This window comes from Macrosteles quadrilineatus, unplaced genomic scaffold, assembly GCF_028750875.1.
Source record: "Macrosteles quadrilineatus isolate MER2022 unplaced genomic scaffold, UCM_ALF_1.0 Scaffold_5__1_contigs__length_97177068, whole genome shotgun sequence".
Taxonomy (NCBI): domain Eukaryota; kingdom Metazoa; phylum Arthropoda; class Insecta; order Hemiptera; family Cicadellidae; genus Macrosteles; species Macrosteles quadrilineatus.
The window spans coordinates 36,757,638-36,780,421 of NW_026542598.1; the positions used below are offsets into that span (position 1 = coordinate 36,757,638).

The 22,784-nt window shown below is 34.1% G+C and overlaps 1 protein-coding gene across 2 annotated transcripts; it reads left to right on the forward strand.

Moving 5' to 3' along the window:
- Positions 1–1,974: 1,974 nt before the first annotated feature.
- Positions 1,975–22,749, forward strand: LOC128994263 (dihydrolipoyl dehydrogenase, mitochondrial-like). 2 transcript variants are annotated; one of them, XM_054418677.1, is made up of 15 exons: positions 1,975–2,102; positions 2,857–3,015; positions 4,921–5,059; positions 13,329–13,429; positions 13,808–13,951; positions 14,590–14,691; positions 15,823–15,943; positions 16,078–16,181; positions 17,185–17,271; positions 18,574–18,710; positions 19,212–19,291; positions 20,460–20,569; positions 20,976–21,113; positions 21,912–22,001; positions 22,381–22,749. In XM_054418677.1, the coding sequence occupies exons 1-15, from the start codon at positions 2,061–2,063 to the stop codon at positions 22,447–22,449; spliced, it is 1,623 nt and encodes a 540-aa protein (XP_054274652.1). In that variant the 5' UTR covers positions 1,975–2,060; the 3' UTR covers positions 22,450–22,749. The 2 variants fall into 2 exon arrangements, with proteins under 2 accessions (XP_054274652.1, XP_054274653.1); XM_054418678.1 differs by lacking the exon at positions 17,185–17,271.
- The last annotated feature ends 35 nt before the right edge of the window (positions 22,750–22,784 follow it).

Consider the following 22,784-nt stretch of genomic DNA (forward strand, 5'->3'; position numbering starts at 1 on the left):
TAAACTTATAGTTTTACTATTGATTACTGAGCAGTTGGCCTCACTATAACAGTTAGAGCCAACTTGATGGACCCTCTTTAAAAGTGCAGAATAATCCCAACGGGGGCTTCAAAGGGATCAGTGGTCTGTCTTCTTTGTTCAGTATGATAACGATCTAGACCTAAATGATCTGCTTTGCTGATTCCACCAACTTAATTGGAAAATACAATCTGCATCTGACAGCTCAAGCAGGACCAACTATATAGTGTTAAGAGAAAGCGTTGCTGGTTTTGTATCAGACCTTCAAAATCAAATCTGAGGCAAAAACACATACAATCCCTGTTTTAGTATTCTGCACTCTTAGATCAAGGATAGACAGGATGAGGCTGTGAAGGTTTCTATGGATTGACATAACAAAAGTTGAAGCTGGAACATCCTCACTCCTTTGTCAAGAGTCATCTCTATTTCTAAGGAAGCTCAGAGAGTGTTACCAAACCCCACTTGGATTACCATTATCACCTTTTGTTTCACAGCCACCTGCAGGACAGTAATACAATAAACCAGTCGTGTAAATATTTCTAAAATAAAACCAATATTGCATTTATTTCTTTTATTTGTTAGTAACCTATCTAGCCGATGCTATTTTATATATATAGAAGAATTAAACCCCGCTTTAATTAAAAGCCATAAACCCCTCAAATTCTTGTTGGAGATTCAATGTAATAGTATATTACGTTACTAGTCCTGAAAATAAGTGTTTACCGGACGAGTGTGGTCGTTCCCGTGCGAGACGAAGTCGAGTACGGGATTACCATACGAGTCCGGTACACACATTTTGGACGAGTTACGTACGATAGTTTACGCTATACTACTTAATCCGTACAAATCCTTATATATTTCTACCAACTAAAGGACAAACAAAATCACTAGTTATAACCTCTGAGAGAGGTTATGTTTTTGTTTATAACCACTAATTGCCACCTAAATACAGTATAATCAGCTGATTGGTGTCCGGGAAAACTCATTGCAGTACAGTAGTACGCAATGAAACCCCATTTGAATCATCGATCTCTATTAATAGAGATCGATGATTTGAATAAGCTGGCGGCAAACAGCTGTTTTCTGGACTAAATCCTTACGTGGGAAGTTCGTCAAAATTATGTAGTGTGGCGTAAAAAATCTTACTTATGCTATTAACCACTATCTGTATAATTAATAAGCTCTCTCCTGGCCATCAGTCTACTTAAAAGAGCGCGAACCAGCATGATCGGACCATGGGAACGGGGTTTAACGTTGGGGGTTTATGGGGTAAAAATGGGATTTTCTCATTTTTTACCCTTAAAAAACAAAATATATCAATTTTTCTCCAGACCTTTTTAAAGAGCTTAAAAAACAAATAATTTAGTATTTCAAGAGTGTTTTTGTACGGTGGTTGGTTACTATACGGGGAAATAATTTAAAACAATGTTAATTTAAAATTCCCATAAAAAACACATAAAAACATAAAAAAACACACTTTATTAGTTTCCCTGTAGCAGCTAACCTAGGTACCGGTACTCATTAAAAACATAAATGTTAATTTAATAGATCAATTGAAAATAAATCCAGGCAAATGGAAATTCACTTAGTCGGCAGGTTTGCTGCAGCGGGGGTATTTTATCTATGGTTACATACACTATACCATAGACTATGTTTTATCTATGACTATACTTAAACAGTCTTCCAAAGTGTGCATTTTAGATTTTGTTCGTAGGTATTGTTATGATTCTGGAAATATAATTTTATGTGTTAGTATTATTTAATTTTTTTGATGGAACACTTTCTCATTTCTTTACATACCTTACCTAAAACCATAGATTGAGGAGTATGTTTAATCTATGCCAGAACCCCTGATCTACTGGTCCAAAATTTTATATAGTATTTCCACCACAGATGCGAGTGAGTTTTTCTAATCTGTTGGCAGACAATGTGTAAACATCTGTTTGCAGTTGTATAGTCTGCCGTCTGCGTCTGCTTCTCCCTCTCTACCTCGTTTTATGTCTTTCTTTTTCCGATTGTAGGTCGAATATTTATGGTTAAAAATGCAAGCAAACATTTTAAACCGGATCTCCAATTCAATCAAAGTAAGTAATATAATCATTTTAAACTTTACTAATATAAAATAAACCATATTTACTAATTATAATGTCAAAATATTTTGCATTTTCGATTTTCTTGCAAGCCATTCACTAGGCCTATCTCCACAGATAGGTCAACGATTTATCAATGTAAGACCTTAGCTATGATTATTTTCTCCTAAAATGCTAAAATGTAAATAGTATTACAACCATTAATCCCAATCCAGCTTAAAATATAATTTACAAATTTAGATAGGCTTAAGAATTTATTAAATAACAACAAACTAAGTAGCCAATAAGTTGGTTAAATTATTTAGGCTAGGGCCTATATTAGAATAGGCCTAACCTAAGTTAGCCTAGTTATAAAAAAAATGTTGACTAGGCCTATTTACGGAACGATGGAGATAGGTATTTCTATTAAAATAGCCTAAGGTAAGAAAACTTTATTAGCTCATTGTCATCACAACTTATAACTAAACAACTTATCATTAACTAAATTAAAAAGTACTTATATAAGAGTATTTACATTGTGAGACATGATAAAACTCCGGATATTGAGGTTATTGTATACTAGGCTATATCCCATTCCTTTTACTTCTAAATTTTTACCTGTTATTGTCTGTGATATTAACTTATTTATCTAGTCTGACTGGGTTACTGTGTAGCCCTATGTTACCATGTCTATTCAAAGATCGTTTTGCCTAAGGACAATAAAGGATTTCTGATTCATCAGAAGAGCTAAACCGCCTATTATTTCCAGCCATCAACATGCACTCAACGCACACACGCCTTCCCAGCACTCTTGTCAGTGTTACAACACAGACTGTACTCCAGTAGCCATGAGGCTGATATTGTTGTGATCGGCTCAGGACCGGGAGGCTATGTTGCTGCTATCAAGGCGGCACAGCTGGGGATGAAGGTGAGTCGACAATCTTTGTTTATATTTTTCAAAATGATAGTGTTTCTATGAACACAACATAAATTTTGTGATATTGTTTAGGTGCGTTGCTAGCTATTGGTAGTGTCTCAGACCTGGCCTATAAACATAAAAATGTTTTTTAGCGATTTTTACTGCTTTCCCTTCAAAGCATTTTGTTATTTTTGTAATCAAAATGTCACTGGCGTAGACAGTAGGTAAATAGGCTAAGTTATGTTCAGAGTTAATTTCTTGTGATTCTATCTTTAATTTGTCCACACTCCTTGGTTCAGGGGGATGGGTTAAACACTTTTTATCTTGAAATCAGTTATGATAGGATTTTTTTTCCTGCACTTTGGTAATTTTTTCATCATGCTTCTAGTTAAATAGCCTAAGTTAGAGACTGCTCAATGCTTAAAGTCATAGTTAAAAATAAAATTCACTGATGCCGTAGGCCTACTTCACAATAAATTACCTAAGTAAAGTTATCCTTTCCATTTGACTTGGACCAACATTCAGTAATACAAGTTCCTTATTCAACAACACATTAATTGAGGGTACGGCACGATTACTAGAAAAATACCGGTATGGATCATAAACATAAACAAAGTGACGTTTTTGGCCCGAAATAAACATTATTTAACATTGCTTAGGGTGACCCGGGGCAATTCTGGCACGGGGCAATTATAGCAATGGCCTATATTTTTTTTAAATTTCAGCTTTACAGATCAGTGAAGCAATATTTGTTATTTCAGCATATACCTCCTATATATAGGAAAGCATTTTTGTAAAAATAAAATGTTTGCAGTAATTTTTATTAGCGATTAAAAAAGTACTTTCTTCCACAGCCCGAGGATATCGAAACATCGCACACGGCTAATTTTTTTTCCCCTATGAATTTTATATTTTATTTTTTTTCATACTCAAAGATAATTGTTCAGACTTAAAACTTCATGAACAAAAATAGTAATAGCAGTTATCCCTTTAAGATATTTAAATTTAAATGGGTGCTATAATTGCCCCATTTTCATATGCTATGGGGCAATTGTGGCAAAGAACCCGGGGCAATTATGGCAGCTATATATCTTTATACAAATAATGTATAAATTAAAGAATAAATTGTATAACAACGTGTGTTATGTGTAATATGTTTCATTTCAGTTCATTTGGATGGCTTTGTAAACACCTTTTGCTTAGATTACTCTATGGCAGCCTAATTATTTTTATTGTTTATTGTTGCTAGAAGTTTTGAGGTTAAGGCCCTTGTACGCTTGTACTGTCTTACCGGTTTATTCACAACTTCCTTATAAATAGAGATAGAACAAAAATTAAAACACCATCTTAAACAGCTAAATTAGGCCTATGCCATGATTGCCCCAATGTCAGAGCAATTTAAACAATAAGGAAAATATAAGGTATTGCTATAATTGCCCCAAGGTTGGGGCAATTCTGGCATCTGACACTCCAAAAAAAAAACCTCAAACCCCCTTAAGGGGAGTTTGAGATTGTTGTCTAAATATATAAAAACACTAGAGGAATAACATAGAATTACTATGGTAATTGTCAAAATAAAATGAAAAATATGTTCACCGCGGTACAAGCAGTTAAAGTTAAGGTTCACGTCTGGCTGCCAGAATTGCCCCGGGTCACCCTATATGGAACTGCCAAAACATATGTTCAATGCTATTAGTATAGGATTCGGGCCAACAATGTCACTTTGTTTATGTTTATGATCCATACCGGTATTTTTCTAGTAATCGTGGGGTACGGTAGGCCTATATCGTCAATATGTTATTGTTCAGTTTCATAAGCTTTTACCTACTGTCCAACTAGCTGGAATATGAGTTACTTAAACCAACGTCTCTTCAGAGAAAAATTTTGTACTAATTTTATTTTCCGTACTTTCAGACGGTTTGTATTGAAAAGAATGAAACCTTGGGAGGAACCTGTCTCAACGTTGGGTGTATTCCTTCTAAAGCTCTACTAAACAACTCCCACTACTACCACATGGCTCATTCCGGGGATCTCAAGGGCAGAGGCATCGAAGGTAGGTCTAGGCAATTTTAAAATTTGCTGGAACAATTTGACTTAAGGGTAGCCTATCTTCTCTATTAGGCCTCGTTTTGTAATTTTGCTATTAAGTTACTTTAATCTACCTATATAACCATGGGTACCCTAGTTAGTACCTCTTATTGAATGAATGAATGAATGAATGAATAAAGTGCTTTATTTTAAAATAAACATTCCCCTCATAAACATAATCAAACACTTAATAAACAATGGTCTACGACCGTCTGTTTGGTTGACACACCTGGAAAACACATTTATGAAAATGAAGTTGAAACAAAATACACTTAATAACATACTTACACAAATGTACATACAATTTTACATCCATTTTTAAACTAAACTTAAAAAAAAAACCTTTTTCATAATATTGTTTACATAACTTGTATTATTTTACTTTTAAAATTATTAGGTTTTAGGTAGAAACAAAATGAAAAACTGTTTCAAATTCGCGCAAATTGCACAGTCTTCAAACATGATTTTTATTTGTTATCCATGGCTTGTGATTCAAATCAACCAGCTCGGCTCGGGCCTTAATGACCCATGAGATAAGATTTATATTGATGCTATCAGTGAGAAAACTCCTGGGCCCTAGGTCAAGGTCAACGGCAAGCAGTTGTTGGTGATATTGCGATGTACGCGCTCTGCCAACCATATCAATTCTCCAGCTATCTCTTTCCGCCTCAATTATCTTCACTAATCCCTCAAAAACATCTGCTGACTCGAAATTAATATCCAAACCGTGTTTTCGCCCTAGACATTTCCACTCTTTGGCCCAAAAAATACCTTTTCCAATTACAGATTTAGCAATAATTTTTGGTAGGCGTGATTCTGGCATATTAAAAACCTTAAAAATGTATGTTGCGTTAATTTGTAGATTAAAGAAATACAACTTTTCAAAACATGTTTCTAAGTAAACAATATAGTTGGGAGTGTTATGTGGCAATCTAAACATCCTTTTAATAAACGTTTTCTGAGCATTTTCTAACTGAGAAATTTCTGAAAACCCCCAAACTTGTGCGCCGTAACACAAAATAGCTCTGAGAATAGATTCGAAACATAATATCTTAATATGCAGCGGGACTTTGTTGTTGTCTACTAGCCTTTGCCATACTGAATTAATTGCATAATTAGTTAGCCTCCTCTTCTCTATGAAATGTTTTTCCCATGACAATGTCGTTGTAAACAACATTCCCAAATATTTATAACTATCTACCACTTCAACCTGTTTGCCCTTATACCACCATCATTCTATCATGTCCCGATAATCTACCACCTTTCCTAAAAACCATTATTTTGGATTTAGATAGATTTACTGTAAGGTTCCAAATTGCACTGTAACACTCCAAGTTTTTAATCATCATTTGTAACACTGTTGCTGTGGGGGCCAACAATACGATGTCGTCTGCATACATCAAAACATTTACTCTCTTTCCACCGAAATTACAGCCACCTTCCAGCACCTCTGGCAAATCATTTACGAATAAGCTGAACAGGAGAGGACTTCCCATACATCCTTGTCTTAAACCTGTCTTTGTCTCAAACTCATCTGAAATGCCGCCCTTACACCAAACCGCTGCAGGTGTGTTACAATAATAACTCCTCAAAAAATCTAAAACGTGCGTTGATACGCCGATTGATGAAAGTTTTAATATTAGTGATCTTCTATCAATAGTGCGAACGCACTTGAAAAATCCACAAAAAATGCATACAATTTGCCACCTTTCTCCGCTAAACGTAGTTTGATCATCAATTCCAAATTAAAAATATTATCTATAGTGGAATAGTTTTGTCTGAAACCCGCCTGGAACTCCGATAAGATGTGGTTTTCATTGACCCAATTTCTAAGTCTATTATTTAGCATTCCTATAAATATTTTACCAATACAATTTATAAAAGACAATCCTCTATAATTTTGAACTGAATTAATATCACCCTTTTTAAACAATGGAAAAATTATCGATTTCTTAAAGCTTTCTGGTATGACATTATTCCGAAAAATGTCATTATAAATATTTGGGAAGATTCTGTTGATTTTAGCGAATTTCCCATATAGGGAATATTAGCGAATTTCCCATATAGGGAATAAGCTATTACCGTAGTACTCATAAGACCTGGACGCAGGACCGATTTTTTTTTTCGTTTCGAGGTCCCTAGAGACCAAAAACACCATCCGTTCAAATTCATATATATATATATATTTATATATTTATATATTTATATATATATATATATATATATATATATATATATATATATATATGTGTGTGTCCGTTAGCACGATAACTCGAGCAAAAATGATCCGATTTTGATGAAATTCGGTACAAACGTGTAAACCTACGTTTATTCGAACGAGTTCGCAATCCAGCATGATCGGACCATGGGAACGGGGGTTTACGGGGGGTTTTATGGGGTAAAAATAGGTTTTTCGCATTTTTGACCCAAAAAACATAAAATTTAGCAATTTATTTCCAAACCATTTTGTAGAGCTTAAAAAAACAAATAATTTAGTATATTGAAGCGTTATTATGCGCCTAATGGTTGGGAATGTTGCTGAAAATCAACAGTCCCGGAAGATCAAATAAGTTATACCTGTGCCGCTAGGTCAAAAACTACAATGTTTGCAGTGTCTGTAGATCAAAAGTCCCAGTAAGTCAAATAGTACAGTCCGAGCTAAAAACGTGGTCTATGTTAAAGCAATTGACTTATTGGGAATTTGACCTAATGCAACAGCAGTTTTAATATAACGAAATACGGTAAAATACAAGTTCAGTTTCGCTGAGTCAACAGTGCCGGAAGATCAAAAGCAATAAAAGTGAACGTCGATTCAGTGTAAAGTAGACCTCCTGCAACGCTTACTACACCAACAAAACTTGCTTTTAGTTACTTCGTGTTTTGTCATAATTAGAATAGAGCTAAAATTATCATATTTGGTACATAGCTTATCTATTAATGCGTCTTGCCAACTGTTTGGTCAACACTGTAAATAGGTATAGTTTATGTAATGAAAAGCCTTTCGTCAAAATTTGTGGCATAAAATACACGCAAGGACGATCTGAAAATTTCTGGTTATTATATACGTTTGTAAAAGGAGATCCATTTAATTTTTGAACTATTTTATAAGTTATAATGTAGTCTACACATAAACTGTGTAAATTTATTACGCCTCGGAAGGGTTGAAACCTGTTCAAACTATCATATATATTATTAAAACGTAAATATGGTTTTTTCACATTCTGTATCAACCAGTCGACGGATTTTCATTATTTTTGTGTTGAAAGAAAGATAATTTTGAGAACTAGGGAATGTCAAAGCCATAATTATAACTAAGGGTCCCAGTTTTTTAGAAATTAAGTTTTAATTTTTTTAAAGTCTAGCAGCCGACGCTAACCTTCTAAGCCAGCTTTTAGTACAATATAATTTGCTTAGCATAACAGCTGTAAACATTCAGCATTTGTGACACAAATTCAGCATTTGGAAACAAATTTAAAGACATATTTAGAGTTGACTTATTTATTCTATGTGTAATGCTGACCATTGATACATTCAATTCCTAGGTATGAGGATGGCAGATTATTTAAATTTGCATAGAAAAATAGTAGGATGTTCAAATTATTTTTTAAAGGAATCTTTGTAATCATCGATTTGTTTTAGTCCCATATAATTTGTTTTAACTAACGGCTGGTTGAATGTAATATCAACTCAAAGAGGCCACCATTGGGAAGTCGGAAACGGTAAGAATTAGAGAAAACATTAAATGGGGGACATTCCTTTATTTTTTGTGGCAGTTAAAAATATGATTTTAGTTTTTTATCATGTTTTCGGATAGAATATGCAATTTAAAAACTTTTTTAGCCTTGACACTTTTTCGATAAACCCACTCGTTTAGGAGTACAGCCTATGGAAAAATGACTTCCGGTGTACATTTTACATCATGTAGCTCCTAAACGAGTAAGTTTAGAGCAAAATTGCAAAAAGTATATTAGTCTTAGAATTGCATCTTCATTCCTTAAAGACTATAAAATAAAAAGTTTTCCACTTTTCAAGTTTGCCGCCATTTTTTTAAATAATATAATTTATATTTTTAATTAGTTTTATGGTCTTTTTGGAATGTGGATGCAATTGTAAGACTTTTTTACTCCTCGTATTTTTGCTTTAAACTTACTTGTTTAGGAGCTACATGATTTAATAAGTAGCCTACACCGGAAGTCATTTTTCCATAGGCTGTAACTCCTAAACGAGTGGGTTTATCGAAAAAATGTCAAGGATAAAAAAGTTTTAAAATTGCCTATTATGTCCGAAAACATGATAAAATATAGGGTGCTCGGTAAGAAATTTCAAATTTGGCCGCCATTTTGGAAAATGGTGGCTGAATTTCAAACGACTAAAATCATATTTTAAACTGCCAAAAAAAATGAAGGAATGTCCTCCATTTTAGGTTTTCTCTAATTCTTACCGTTTCCGATATTCCAATGGTGGCCTCCTTCACCCTGTATAGCCTATATTTATTTATTTATACGTTTTTCCCGGGGGGAACCCCAGGACCCCCTCCTTTTTGGGGGGTATTCCATACCCCCCAGGCCCCTGGTGACCCCCCCCCCCAAATATATGTCTAGGAGCGCCCTTGTCTTCTTTACCTATAAAACACATGGGATACAGCCTTTTCTTCACTGATCACGTAATGCGTGATTTTCTATAAAGTCTTGGAAAAATAAAAGGTAAAATAGATAGAATAAAGGTGTACTGTATGTGGTTTACACACAAATATTCATCAAACTGTGTGATATTTTGTTATTGCAATGAACAATTTGGGAGTATCGTATTGTTTAAGTCGATGGAAAATCTCTGTTGATCCTGTTTTACAAGCAAACCAAAAAGATACATTAGTCACCACTCTATGCGACATATTCTAACCAGAAAATTGTAATCGTATGATTCTAGGCCTATAAGCATTGATAGGATTGCAAAGTACTTCACAAACATTATTTCAAGGGTAATAACAGTCACAATTTCCGCCGACTTTAAAAGAGTCAACTAAACTACTATACTAATGGACACACAACTAAATGAAACAACTAATGGAACAACTCACGATGTACATATAACAGTTCGATATAAGCATTGAGTATACCTGTCAGTGGATACGTGTATACCGTACCCAATGACATAAGCAACGGTTCTTGCAATTTATTGCTTATTGTTTTTTAGAGTTGTTTTCGGACTTACTCCGTTTTCGGACGTACTCACACTCGTATAAGGTTGTCCACGTTTGTCATTGATAATGTAGCCATGTTACATGGTTACACCCGTTGTCAAGAATATGGTTACAAGTTTTCCGTCTGTTTTTGAATAGCGATACATTTTTTCACATACTTAAGAACCACCTGATTTCGTGCATTACATGTTCGTCTCAATTTTAATTGCTTTAGTAGGCATTATTTTGGTTGATGAGGACTTCAATCGGTCCTTTCAATGATAGCTCATGAAATATAGTACTTTGTCCATTAATTTTATTGTTTGGTAAAATGGATTAAATTATCCTGCAAACCCAAATAAAAATAGTAAATATAGTATTTGAAACAAATCAGTAACATGTTAATAATGTAACCTACATTATTTCCTTGAATTGCATAACAGCAATTAACTGGGCTGATCCTAATATAAATAAATCAATATGTTCTTCATAGGCATAACATGGGTTCATAACATGAGCCGCTGGGGCTGAGCCCAAGGGATTTAAAAATGTAAGGTTGGTTTGCAAATGTACGTGACACGCTCTTTCTAGAGACATGAATGGTCAAAATCACCTAAGAAATTCGGAGGAGTTCAACGGACAAATTTCGTGTTGGCGTTATACAGTATGGTTGAAAAGTCCTGGATTGGCTATATTTTTTTAACAATATAGATAAAGTAGTGAGACTTGGTATATCAATAATATAATAGCCATAAATATCTACTGTCTTAAGCTATTATCACTGTTTAATCCCTTAAGGGGGATGGACCACAAAGACTAAGACAAAATTCATATATAATTTTAATACTATTTTACCTGTTTTTGAAATGGCGACCATACAAATGTATGCATTTTAAGCCAAGTATGAATGGAGTTGAGTGTGTGATGAGTGGAGCGATCTTGTTGTCCTGTTAGTGACTAAGGCCGACGTAATCCTTAGACACAGCTGTTAATTAATAGTCCATACAGTCAATTAATAGCAGCAGAGGTCAAGTTTGGTAGGTATCAAATTAAAAGTTTTAATTATAAAAATACATTGCCGCAAACCTAAACTCAAACGATGATGATGATAATAATGTTAATGATGTAGCTAAAACGTATCGTTTGAAATTTAACAGCTGAAAATAAGTTAAATAGAAAAGGTTTTGGTTAAATCCATCAAATTGTTATTGGACACTAGTAAGTACTAGTGCACTTTTTTATATTGATTATATGATTATATTGATTTACTTTGGATTTTAAAAATGTGAACGTTTTATTTTATTAAAGATTTATGGTGATACGTAAATATTATGGTGTAGTAAAGTATATTATATTGTAGTTAAGTGTTAAATTTTGAAATTTTAGGGTGAATCGAGATGAATCTTTTTTTATAACATGGGTCTCTCCTACCTACATACCAAGTTGGATACATACCAAGTTTCATAAACATCGGTTGGAAAAGTGTAAAGATAAATATTTGTATGTAAAAAATACAAAATGGCGGATATCTGGTTAACGAAACGATTTTGGAAAAAATGTTATCCTTCATTTTCTGTTTATTTTGACCCAAGGAATTACTAGGTAAAGTATCTCCCCGCTTATTTTTAACACCCTGTTTATGATGTATTCTTATAAGTGAAAAATGTAAGCTGGTAATACAGAAAGATGTTTTATAAATAATATGAATGTACTGGTGATCTGTATATTCATCTTTTTCTTGTTCTTAGAACTGTAAATTAAAAGTCCACTCAGCAGTCGCATCGTACGATGTAGTTCTTTCCATGCGTTGCGAAATGTTAAATTTGCCGTCCTCTTCAACCCAAGTTATCTATTGAACCACTGATTGTTAAAAATCAAAAAAATATATTTTACGCATCACACTTTTGGCTACAACTTTGCCGCAGACAAAACCTCCTTAACCCAAAAACAAAAAAAAATCTCGCATGCTAACTTTTTCATGCTAGAAATCACGATTTAAAACTATTTCACCATACATATCAATTTGTATTAATTAGATAGGTAAATAGTTTAAAGTTCCAACAAAACAGTCATCGAGTAGGACTAACCAAGAAGCTCTGTGCCAATTTTCAAAATTTTAGCACAACTTTAGGTACACCAAAACACGAAATTATTGAAGTCATGCGTCGAGAGGACTATCGCTGTTTTTAACAGATTATACTTTTGACCTTCCGGCACTGTTGACTCAGCGAAACTGAACTTATATTTTATCTTATTTCGTTATATTAAAACTGCTGTTGCATTAGGTCAAATTCCCAATAAGTCAATTGCTTTAACATAGACCACGTTTTTAGCTCGGACTGTACTATTTGACTTACTGGGATTTTTGATCTACAGACACTGCAAACATTGTAGTTTTTGACCTAGCGGCACAGGTATAAATTATTTGACCTTCCGGGACTGTTGACTTTCTGCAACGCGTCCTAATGGTTACGGAGAAAATTCCAAAAAATTGTAAATTTAAAATTCTCATGTTATTCTTATGGAGAATAAGTAAACTGTTGTAGTTTGCTTGTTTATGAACATATTTTGATCAAATTTGAAAAATGTTTTTATTTCTTACTAACTATTAAGATAAAAAAAAAACAGTTTTACCTCCCTGATGCAGCAAACCTAAGTACTTGTTAAACTAATTCTATTTAAATCGGGAATAAAAGTTATATTTTTAAGTAGACATTTCAGTGTAAATCAAATGGAAATTCGCTTAGTCTGCAGGTTTGCTGCGGCGGGGGTATTGTGTAAATACAGATGTATTCGTTTTTTTCTATTAGTTGTAAGTCTTTATTTAACCATTGACAATATGTCCTGTTATTATGATGTACTGACATGTAACTCAATAAATAAATAAATAAATTGGCCTATATGATGCTCACACTGAAGCTTACAGTTCTGTGATTACATTAATAGGGTTTAATAAATGTAATCTACATGAAATGCATAAGTGAGTGCATTAAGAGGGTAATGTCGTAATGTACATTGAATGCATAAGCATAATTTTATTGTTTTTTTTTTTTAGTTTCTGGAGTAACTCTGAACCTTGAGACAATGATGGACGCCAAGCGAACAGCTGTGAAAGCGCTCACCGGTGGTATTGCTAGCCTCTTCAAGTCAAACAAGGTAGGCTAGGTCAAACTTTTCTGTTGTTTAGTTAAATGTAGCCTAGGGCTATCTCATCTAATATCTTTTACTCATATTTGAGTTAAAATACGCACACATACTATCTTAAATACTCTTACTTACTTACTCTTACTCCCAGGGCCATGCATATCTAAGAAGATATTTGGCCGCACCAACAAAGCCTTATTTAGTACTATCTTAAATACTACCTTAAATACTTAACTACTACTTATACTAACTACTTACTTAACTACTTGTACTATCTTAAATAATTGATATGCTTAACTCAGACCGACAATTTTCCATCAAAACATTGAGTGTTTAGAAGTAGTTCCGAGTTTTGAAATTGTTCTCAGCAAATGTTTTATCTTTCTCCAGGTTACTCAGATAAGTGGCCATGGAAAGATCACAGGCCCCAACGAGGTCACAGCCATCAAGGCTGACGGCAGCAGTGAGGTAGTTAAAGCGAAGAATATTCTGATAGCGACAGGCTCGGAAGTCACGCCCTTCCCAGGAATCGAGGTAATATAGGTCCATTACAGTTCAAAGTTGTTTACTGCATTTGGTTTTGTATTTATTAGTAGCCTTTCATAAAGTTAATCTTGGGATAACCTGTGTAGACTCAGGGTACCTTCTACCTCACCTTCTAGCTGTCACGGTAGAACACCTAGGATATATTCAACAAATTTTAAATCTGGTAGGAAAAAATCAGAGATTAGTGGCATCTTTCGAGCTTAGGATTTGTCTATCAACAATGGTCAAGTGTGATAGAGAAGTGTAAAGCATTACAAGACATAAGAATCAGTAGATTATGCCTACATTGCTGTCATGTATCCATCTACTTTAACCTACGGATGTTAGGTTTTGAAGTTGCATTGCTCCAATTTTAAGTCTGATCAAAAGAACCTTTAACCCTTGTCATCTTGAATAACATTTCAAATTCTGAACATTGATTAATGGGACTTCAGCCATTATAAGATGTTCTAACATCATTCACCTGGCGAGTTCCGAAGGGCCAAAAATTTAAAGAAACCCCAGATTAACCGGGGGCTGGGACCACTATGATTCGAAGAACTGATTTTTCTCCTGATTTCTATAGTGATTCTTTTTTCGTTTCGGGAAAATCATTATTGGATCATGTATTTTTGTATGTTTTCCAGATTGATGAAGAGACTGTAGTGTCGTCGACTGGAGCGCTTTCACTGAAGAAAGTCCCTGAGAAGATGGTTGTGATTGGAGCAGGAGTTATTGGTTTGGAACTGGTAAGTTTTTTGTGATTATATAATTAAACAAGCAGCTAAGGAACTTTGCTGTGCCTAAAGAAATTTTGTGTGGTTAAAATCACACTTTGCTAGTTGTAGGCTAAGTAAAATCAAGTAAACCTACTCAAATCGAATCAAATTTAGGTTCTGTAATATAGTCACGTTCTAGGATATCATCCTTTTGTAATACATAACATACAAAAACATTCATATTTATTTCATAAATATTCATTCTTTAGCTTATGGGTTATTTTTCTATGGTACCACAAAATCAAATGAAAGTACACTAAAACTGCAAAAATGGGCTATTACGAGTAGACCTACAATGAAATAGAGGTATTATAATGAAGAAAATTGTGCAAACATAACATCAAACAATGAATTCAAAGAACTACATATTTTTAAAGTTTATGGAAAGTTTATCTTGGGCCTACGTCTATTATATCGCAAAAAATTATTCAGGCAAATTTTAAATTTAAAAGCCACATGTACAATAGGCCAGACATAAAAAATTCAACTATTCCATTTCATCATAAATTAACTTTTTATATAAAGAATCCAATTTATGTAGTGAAAGCATTTACCTAAATACACAAAAAAAAAGAAAATAACACAAAATTTAAAGAAAAATTACAAAATTTTCTGGAATTAAAATAAAACTTGTCTATTCCTTTGATGGACTCGGTACTTTCGTATTATACGGAGGCCACCCTTGTACAGTGCGCTGCGGCGGTTATGTAAGGTTGGGTTATCATACATTTTTTGTGACTCATCTGGTATCATTCGATTCATAATGAAACGAAAGTCCTACAAACATACGATAACCCAACCTAACATAACCGCCGCAGCGCACTGTTAAATAAGTGGCCTCCATATAATACGAAAGTACCATGAACTCTTTTCTTATCCATGGACTTAAACCATTGACTGTTGGATACTGACATTGTATCAATTTATTTATATTTTTACCTAATGAAAACAGACTGCTTCTTATTTGTGTGATCTACTTGTGCATACTTGTAAAAGCAAGTTTATTTATGCATCAGTCTAGTTTTTAGTTGAAGTCATTCAATGTAAATTTATATGTGCAATATAAAAAACTACAGTACTAGATTGTTTTTTCGTCTGCAGGGTTCAGTGTGGGGCAGACTGGGATCTCAGGTCACTGCTGTGGAGTTCCTTAACACCATTGGTGGAGTTGGTATTGATGGAGAGGTTGCCAAACAGTTCCAAAGGATTCTCGGCAAGCAGGGTACGCAAGATCATTGATTTTCAAGAAATAGGCTATTTGTTTTATAATATCTCTATTGCATATCAATGGTTACAAATAGATTCTTCCCCATAATAAACTGCCTCTAACATTAAAATCCCATAATTGGATTCCAGGAATGAACTTCAAGCTGGGAACTAAGGTTATGGGTGCACGGAAGGAAGGCTCTACCATCAAAGTCAGTGTGGAAAACGTTAAAGACGCAGCTAAGAAAGAAGAGGTAAGTTATGTTCTGGATAACAAATTAAACCTTTTCCCTCAAATTGAATCGTAATATGCTTTTTTAAATGAATTTTTCCATGGTAATTCTTTGAAAAAAGGGTAAATCGGCTGTTTAGGGTCTGATGGAGTTTTTGATACAAAAGACCTTGTGGCTGGTTGGTGAGAGGGCAACTAATGGCATGGGACGCAATTGATATGGGTTGGAGTATTTAATTATGTGAATATTTTTATGGGTAACTTGTGCATTAATTGGTTTGCTTATTCAATCTTTGTGGAGGGTTGTGCATTGAAAAGAAGAATCATCGAAGGCCGCCAACTATGGACTAAGTTATTTTGCTTTGGCTTAAGAACTTTTTCCAATGCATTGGTCATGCATGGTTCTTCTTTGAAATTGGTGAACCTACCAGAAAACAAATTATTTTGTATAATGGTTAGCATGCTAGGTCTGATAAACCCTTGGTAAATCAGTTATGCTACTATAATTATATTGGTTCTTGTTCTTGGGGAAAACTTAGTTTTTAGTTAATGTATTTTATATCTTGTTGGAGTCAGCTAATTCGCAACACTGAAAATTCATGCCCAACCTTACTTGTAGCAGTTAAAACAGCAATTATGCAACTGATTTGATTTTGGAAGCATATATTTGTGATAAAAATAAATAAATCTTTTCTAATCCTAATCAAGATACCTACATTGAATTTCTCAAGTCTGCTTGGGCAAAGTCCTGATATCATTAAACAGCAAACTAAGATCTATTTCTTTTTCTCTCATCATCATTTTTCTTAATAATTTGAAAGTCCCAATGATCAAATAGCTACTTTACTCATTAAACCGGTGACTTTTTTGAGGACTACCTTACCTGTATTCCTGTATTACAGTGATTTACACAAATTATTTTTATTGTGGATGAATCTAACTTAAAAGTTTAAATTAGTAGGTACAAGTACTAAATGCTACAAGATTAATCAAATGTTGCGCTGATACTATCGTGTTTTGTGTAGCGCGCTCAAACGGGACTGTTACAAACACTGTTTGGTGCCTTCCGATCCGATAGTGAGAGCTCGAAAGAGACATCTTCTCAAACCGAGGTATTCACATGTCTTGTGTTCAGATACTTGCCTGGCAAACTTTCAAATTTTTAAAGTTTTCATAATAGTTATTCTTGATTGGCTTTCATTCACTTAATCGTTGTGTTTTCATGTAAATTATTTCTGTGCACTCAGTATTTGTAACAGTTGGCTTTATTCATGTAATCCACACGGTTTTCGAAACTCTGTCAATATTTTTGGGCATTATTTCTGGGTAAAACTACGGAAAAGTTAGGATAAATTTATATTGTTAAGCATTACATTTGCATTTTTACTATTTCAAAACTATTTTAGTATTTTGATATAAGTAAGTTATCCCTGAATTGTTGTACGGTAATTAAACCATCCAAAAATTTTTACTCTTTGCTTTTTTTCTGTAATTTGTTTTGTCAACTTGTTATGTCCATTTATTATTTTGAAACCACCACAATTTCAAAATGAGATGTGAAAACTCTTTGAATATTTCCTGACAAAAGTCTTTGAGAAATTCCTTAAAGATTGTGCAATGGGAAACTGTAGATTTTATTTGACAAAAACCTTAATTAATTGTGGTTCAGTTATTAGCTTGGTTCTTTCAAACAGTTTATTTATCTATAAATGTATATTTGGTTCCCAGAAATAATGCCCAAAATATGTAGGTGAGCATTCTAAAACACCATGTATATAATATTTACAGTAATATTGGGCATTAGGATGATATTTTACTGTGACACCATAAATCATGAATCCTTTCTTCTCACTTCTTAAAACACTAGGCTTACTTATTCTCTTGCTTTTTAGTTAAGTTCTAAATTAAATAAACAATAATTATGAACAGGATTTGAAACATGTAAATATTGAACTTTTAAAGTCAATATTTAAAAAATGTCATTCATCTCGTCTTTGATGTTGTAACATCCTATGTATTTGTTTATACAGAACTAGCTTAACCAATGAGATTGTTGAATTTGAATATTTCAAGTAGACTTGTCATCCTAAATGTTATTTGATTTTGACTGCTTTTCAATCTGCTTTTTTATATGAAATTTACAGTGTTAATAATGCCAAAGAACAAGCTACATTATCACAAAAAGTCGTTCTATTTATTTGGCCCTAATATTTTGGCAATTTTTAAAAGAAATATCTTAAATCATCAGATGGTTCATAGAGATGATAAATCTCGATTAGCTTTTGTTTGGATATGGTCTTTTTTGCCTACTCTGCCTTAAAACGAATACAAGTTTAACCGTCCATTGCATTGTTGACGCTATAGGTTGTATATTTCACATTACATTTTAAAATGAGCAACACATTGTTTTCCAGCTGGACTGCGATGTGTTGCTAGTGTGCGTTGGTAGACGACCATACACACACAACCTTGGGCTGGAAGATATTGGTATTGAGCGAGACCAGAAGGGAAGAATACCAGTCAACTCACGCTTCCAGACTGTCATTCCCAGGTGAGAGAATTAACTGCAAACCTTCGTTCACTTTTGGTTATGACGAGTTTATGAATTAGGAATTATTGCAGATTGTCTTTTCACAACGTTTTAGGATCTGGATTCTGATCCTGTCCTCAGGTTTTGAAGTACCTAAATCATAACAAGGTTAGTTCACAAACCCAGTAAATACTGGAAAATCTCAAAGATAACCTCTCAGAGAATTTTATAGTAGGCTTAGTCAAAATAAAAAACATCCCTAAAGAAAACAATACATTTAATTAGTATACATCGGGGAAAGATAAATCAGGATAAAGGTTTAGTTTGAGCCAATACATTTTGCAGATGTGTACTTGGTGTGCCGAGATAATAAACCAAAATGGTGAATTGTAGAGTTTGAGAAACATCTATAACCTAATTTATTTTCAAACAATCAATACTATACAATTATACCATACAATCAATCTTAGTACTAGAAATTCATTAATTTTGATTGGAAGCTAAACCAAATCAATGTTGCAGCATTTTCGCAATCGGCGACTGCATTCACGGACCCATGTTGGCACATAAGGCAGAAGACGAAGGAATTGTATGTGTAGAAGGTAATATAAAATATTCTCCATCACAAAGATAACTTTGCTAGCTTTTATATCTTGCAATTTAGTTACGATTACATTTTTATTGCTGAAATAATTCAAAGCTTAAGATACTGTAGTAATTTTTTGTAAGGCAATATAATGTTTAATTTAGAAGATTTTGATTTAAAAAAATCAATTTGACTTTTGGAATAAACGCGTTCAAACAAGGTCACAAAAAAACAGGCCGTAATGCTCGTCAAGCATGACGTCACGATGGAAGACGGCAATGACGTAGGTATTTATTTATTTATTTTCCAAGGAAAGATTAAAACAAGCAGCTGATCACAAACGGCAAACATTACGTCGTTGCCGTCTTCTATCGTGACGTCATGCTTGCAAGCATTACGGCATGTTTTTTTTAGTGTGGCCTTGGTTCAAAGTGTCTTCATTTTTCTTAGCTCTTATTTTTTTAGAGAAGCTTTATTTTTTTGTAGCATGGTTGAAAAAAAAAACTTGTATGCGTTTAGTGGCTTAATTCAGCTATGTTTATTTTCATTCTATAACAAATTGAACATGAGTATCGAATGTCTACAGGTGTAGTTCAAACCTTAGGTTAGAGAATCCACATAACCTACAATATCAAAATCTTAGCTAAAAAATGTCAAACACTTATAGAATTTAGTGTAGTGTTCTATATTTGGAGTGCTCTTAGCTGCTAGTATTTTTAATGAGAGAACGAGTCCAGTGTCAGAGTGTGGGACTTCAATTCCCAAGGTTCTGGTTTTTGTTATATCTAGAGATATCATGACTTTCTACGTAAAAAAAATTACAGGTATTTTTAGTACAGTGTACATATTCACACACATACAGACATAACTTCGAAAACCACTTTTTTTGATTCAGGGGGACCAAAACGGATACCTCCACCCAAAAAACAAACTCTAAAATGTTGATAAAAACAATACTTTCTTCATATAAATAAATAAAATTGTCATACTTAGGTATTATACCGACTACACTAATAATTTACCTAATCTAGCCTAAGGGTAGACTATGTTTTAGGTTAGGTTGGGTTAGGAAGATTTTGTTTTTTAAACTAAAATCTTATTTGTAAAATCTTAAGTCGATTTATCGGTGTGGTTGGTATAATACGTTATATTGTGGAGGCTGATTGTTCAATACTCTACTACAGGTATTGCGGGAGGTCCAGTGCACATAGACTACAACTGTGTTCCCTCCGTCATCTACACTCATCCCGAGGTCGGCTGGGTCGGCCGTACTGAAGAGGACCTCAAGAATGATGTAAGATGGCATTGACAACTACTGTAAGATGTTATTATTACATACTTGAGAAAATAAGAATTAAGTGTAAGAAGTGTATCATTGTCTGTAGGAGTTTGATCGATAACTGTAAGATTTTACCATCAACTAAAAGTACTTTGTTAGTCATTTTCCGGTTTAATCGATAAAATGTAAAGTTGTAACATTAACTGTACAAATTGTATTTTAACTGTGAGAATGAGAATGTATGTGGATTAACTGCTGAGAATGTATGTGGATTAACTGAAACCTCAAATTTACTGATTATTCTTACTTAGTTAGTTATCTCATTTATTTAGTTTTTTTAACCGTACAACATTTTAATTTGACAAGGTCCAAGAATGTAACAGCATTCTATGCAAGTAGGCTAAAGACATTTTTCTTTCAGGGTGTTGACTTCAAAATAGGAAAGTTCCCGTTCGCTGCCAACAGCAGAGCGAAGACGAACAACGAAACAGATGGATTTGTCAAGGTGCTCGCTGACAAACTGACCGACAAGATCCTGGGCGTCCATATCATCGGACCTGTAAGTATTTCATTTTACTGCACCTAACTTAACTCTACTGAGGTTGATCAGAGTGCTTGGGATGACAATAAAAATTCTATGCCTGTTACAGTGGAAGATATTTACCTCACTGGCCAAGACTGCGAAGGTCAGACCTTGAACTTTGGTGTTGTTTTGACATCCTGACCTACATTTGCCAGTTGATTTTAAGGGTTGGGCTCGAATATTATGCAGAATACTCAATTCCAAAATATACCTTTGAATAAAAGACATTGATTATTTGGAAAATTGGCTTTCTAGAATGGCTCTGTCCAAAATGTTTTGGTTTTGTGAGGTCATAATTATAATTTTTTTCAACATTTTTAAGTCTTAAAAGTTAAAGCATGTTGACTAGCTAGCTGAAAAGCCTAGTACTTTGTGCCAATTAATGATTGTATTTTTTTATTAACATGATACATGAATAGTTGAATCGGTACAGATGAATTCCCGTGTAGTTATATGGCGTGAGCCTGATATAAACAGTTGGGTGTGATCCTAAAGAAAATCTTAAGCTTTTTGATGGTTTTGGAACTGGACCCTGTTGTCGTATTGTTAGGATTTCAATTCATTGTCACAACTTAACAAACTGTTGCTTACTTATGTCTAACGATACACACATTATCTACTCTTTTCTAATCTCATTGTGCATTCTCGGCTTAAAATATGCACACCAAGTGATAAATAAGATTATTACATCAATTAACAGGTAATGTCTTTAAGTTAAGCTAACACCACAGCACTTGAGCTCTTGTGTTGTGCTTGACACGTAATTTGTTTCAGGGAGCTGGAGAGCTGATCAACGAGGCCGTGTTGGCAATGGAGTACGGAGCATCTGCAGAAGACGTAGCCAGAGTGTGTCACGCCCACCCGGTAAGTTTAAATTTTCTTACTAAACAGGTTAATGATCTCTTTTATCCTTGAATGTGTCTGTCTGCTTCGACTTCGGGCTCCTGTGTGAAACCTATCAGGCAAAACCAGGGATGAGCTGTAGAGCATTATGATAAATTCGAAATGAATGCACTGAGATGCGAAGAAAGACATTCTAACCTGGCTTTGCAGTCTGTCGTACTGACCAAGCCATAGAAATTTCCGCACAGTGCTTGCGGCTCAGGCTCTTCCTAGCTCGTCACAATATGCTAGACTTGAAAGCGCACAGTCTTCCCATGAGGAAGTTTTCTCTGTTTTACTTCTGTGTGTAAACGACTTAACCTCATGGTTTAATGTTTACTTATAACTCATTTTGTTGCAGACTTGTTCCGAAGCCTTGAGAGAGGCGCATCTAGCAGCTTACTTCGGCAAAGCGATCAACTTCGGTTAAACTTCCTAAGCAATCTTGTACAGAACTTGTGAATCTTTGGGGCTGTAGTGAGGCATCAGGCAGTCAGTGCCTACTGCACTGTGCATTTGTAGAAATCATCTGATGCACTTCGAGTATACGATCCATCTGCGCCATACTCGTGACGAAATTGTACATAATTCCCGGTTATACCATATTGTGTATCGAGATATTAATTTATAATATATTTTGTTTTAAACATTAATGTTGGATTTGAATCGTCAGCTTATTGTATGTTATACTTACCATCTTTTTTAGTTATAAATAAATTCTTTTGAAATAGTAGTTTGATTTAAACCCCACTGTTTTCGATTATA